We start from the raw sequence: 3317 nt of genomic DNA, 5'->3' as shown, positions 1-3317 counted from the left end.
GATGAGTTAGTCGCTCTATACAGAAAACAAGGAAACTATACTAGTAACTCCATTTCACAAGATATTCATTGAGCAAGGCAAAACACTCGTAATAATGTTTAGAGTAAATACCCTTTTGGGTCCCTAACAAAAAATACGGTCTCCACTTTAGTCCCTTACAAAAATAAATTAGTCAGTTAGTCCATAACAAATTCAAAGTGGACCTATTTTAGTCCTTTTGAGAGACTAATATGGATCTTTTTGAATTTACGAGGGACCACGATTTCAACTAAATGGGTCCACTTTGAATTGTTAGGGACTACCTGACTAATTTATTTTTGTAAGGGACTAAAGTAAAAATCGTATTTTTTCTTAGGGACCAAAAAGAATATTTACCCTGATGTTCATCAGGGACTCAACTAATAATTTTTAAAGGATATGATGACTATCCTTTAAAAAGTAATAACATTTTATCCTTCTAATATTACTAATATATATCTTCCGTATTCTGTTTCAACAATCACTTCAACCTTGTATGTTTTACTCGCTCTTTTCTTCTCTCACCGCTCACTGATCCAATGACCTCAAAGCTAGTTGCTTCCAACCTCCGTCATCACCTCACAAAATCAACCCATCTCTTCCGCCGCAAGCTTCTATCCACGGCAGCGGCGGCAGCGGCAGAGCCCCAACACCATGAGGACTCCGCGGGAATCACGATGAAGGGTGTGAAAATATCTGGAAGACCCCTTTACCTGGATGTGCAAGCAACATCACCGGTGGACCCTCGAGTCCTAGATGCCATGCTTCCCTTCTATCTCACTCGCTTCGGGAACCCTCACTCTCGCACCCACTTCTATGGCTGGGAATCCGATAACGCCGTGGAGCACGCTCGCGCTCAGGTAGCAACCCTAATCGGTGCTTCCCCCAAAGAAATAGTCTTTACCTCAGGCGCCACCGAGTCCAACAACATCTCAATTAAGGGTGTTATGCATTTCTACAAGGACAAGAAGAGGCACGTGATAACGACTCAGACGGAGCACAAGTGTGTTCTTGATTCTTGCCGCCACCTTCAGCAGGAAGGTTTTGATATTACCTATCTTCCGGTTGAGTCTGATGGGTTGATTGATTTGGAGAAGCTTAAGGCTGCGATTAGACCCGATACTGGGCTTGTTTCTGTGATGGCGGTGAACAATGAGATTGGGGTGGTTCAGCCCATGGAGGATATAGGGAAGATTTGTAAGGAGTTCAGTGTTGCTTTCCACACCGATGCAGCTCAGGCTTTGGGGAAGATTCCCATTGATGTTGAGAAGTGGAATGTGAGTTTGATGTCCTTGAGTGGCCATAAGATTTATGGGCCAAAAGGGGTTGGGGCATTGTATCTTCGGAGGAGACCCAGGATTCGTGTTGAGCCTCAGATGAATGGTGGTGGACAAGAGAGAGGGATTCGAAGTGGGACTGTGCCTACACCTTTGGTTGTGGGGATTGGTGCGGCGTGCGAGGTGGCAATGAAGGAGATGGAGTATGATGAAAGCAGGATTTCTGCATTGCAAGAGCGACTGCTTAATGGGATTAGAGAAAAACTTGATGGGGTAGTGGTGAATGGGAGCATGGAAAGGCGCTACTCTGGGAATCTGAATTTGTCATTTGCATATGTTGAAGGGGAGAGTCTTCTCATGGGGTTGAAGGAGGTGGCTGTCTCCAGTGGCAGTGCCTGCACCAGTGCGAGTTTGGAGCCTTCCTATGTGTTGAGAGCATTGGGAGTGGAGGAGGACATGGCTCACACTTCTATTAGGTTTGGTATTGGGAGGTTCACTACGGAGGCTGAAATTGATAGGGCAATTGAGCTCACGGTTCAGCAAGTGGAGAAGTTGAGGGAAATGAGTCCACTTTATGAAATGGTGAAGGAAGGTATCAACATCAAGGATATTCAATGGGCACAGCACTGATTATTGATCATCCAGGTTTCTGGTAGCCTTTCCAACTCGCTTTGAGAATCACAGTAGGAAATTCAGGATGAAACATGCTCATAAGTGGTTATGTATAATAACGTTATGGTATTACATGCATTTTATTGGCAGGTACCTAAATTAGATTATGATGAAACAATAAGCACTCATGCTCATTACTCATTATCAAGTTTTGATTTTGTTTTGTTGTTTTGTGCCTTGCTGAATCCTTAATACGTATGGTTAATTACATATGGTGTATACTTGGTGTTGAATGCATTTTTGTGGCAGATTACTAAATACTGAACTAGATGATGATAACAGAATAAAGGGACAATTGTTCATAAGCCATTGTCAACTTTCAAATTTCCTTGGCTGTTTTATTTAGTATCTACTTTATTTAGTATCAAATTTCCTCTATAGTTTTTTAATCCTCTCGTTTCATGTTTCTGTCTCAAATTTATCTATAATGGGATTCCAGCTTGCCAGAGATTTGTGCTCCACAATTTTCTGGAGTACTGTTTCTTCTGTTTTGGACTCTACTTGAATGATACAATGTGTTGTGCCTGTATCCTATAATTTTTAATCGTACGGGTACCGATATAGATTTTGTACATATGGCTTCTATTGTTGCCCTGACCTTTGATTGCAAAAATGCTGCAGTTTGGGTTTTGACTACCTCTGCTGGCATCATGGATCATGAAGAGACTAGGAGAAAGAATGTTGGTGGCTATAACACCCTTATTTTTATTTTTTTTTAATCTTAACACTTAGAATATTAATTATAAAAATGGTTTTTGGGTAAAAGGAAAACTTAAAAGAATTTTTTTTTAGATAAAACTCAGTTCCAAAAAAATGAGAAGTGTCATGTCTTAAAAGATAAAGTGCTTTGTTAGAATAAAAAAAATTCACATGCCAAATATATCAATAAAAATGTGCTTTTTTTAATCAATACTGGTACATGTTATAATATTGTAATACAGTTGCAATAAGATACCTAACATACCAAATATTTATAATGTTATAATGCGCATGCCAAATATAAACTGTCTAGCAAGCTAACTGACGTACAGCTGCAATAAGATACCTCTTGATAAATTGTTTGTCTCTTCTTATAATTTGTTCAACTTAATTCTACACTTGGAAATATCTACGTTCAGATTAGTCTAAACTAGAATGGCTATAAATGGGTGATATTACAGCCTTTACTAGTGCATCAGACTAATTTCTATTTACTAAAACTGATTAGAAGCTTAGCATACTTGAAATAACCGCATAGCCCGTTGAATGATGTGAGACGTCCTAGAAGCAGTAGTTAGCTGAAACTATCCGATATGGTTGTGGTGATTGGATCATGTTTTGCTGGACTCTTATGGATTAAGAATATTTGAC

The 3317-nt window shown here is 39.7% G+C and overlaps 1 protein-coding gene across 1 annotated transcript; it reads left to right on the top strand.

Annotated features, from left to right (window-relative positions):
• The first annotated feature begins 520 nt into the window (after positions 1-520).
• LOC133293353 (cysteine desulfurase, mitochondrial-like) lies at positions 521-2130 on the top strand. The gene has a single exon (XM_061491912.1). It carries the CDS (start codon positions 558-560, stop codon positions 1923-1925), a length of 1368 nt encoding a protein of 455 aa, XP_061347896.1. The 5' UTR covers positions 521-557; the 3' UTR covers positions 1926-2130.
• Positions 2131-3317: the final 1187 nt, after the last annotated feature.

Source organism: Gastrolobium bilobum, unplaced genomic scaffold (genome assembly GCF_033153095.1).
Source record: "Gastrolobium bilobum isolate Gb01-03AN ecotype WA unplaced genomic scaffold, APGP_CSIRO_Gbil_v1 utg3209, whole genome shotgun sequence".
NCBI classification, from domain to species: domain Eukaryota; kingdom Viridiplantae; phylum Streptophyta; class Magnoliopsida; order Fabales; family Fabaceae; genus Gastrolobium; species Gastrolobium bilobum.
This window is presented reverse-complemented; position numbering and strand designations above follow the sequence as displayed.

Excerpts from the sequence above, each read along its gene's own strand:
- LOC133293353 (XM_061491912.1), top strand. The coding sequence starts at position 558 with ATGACCTCAAAGCTAGTTGCTTCCAACCTCCGTCATCACCTCACAAAA.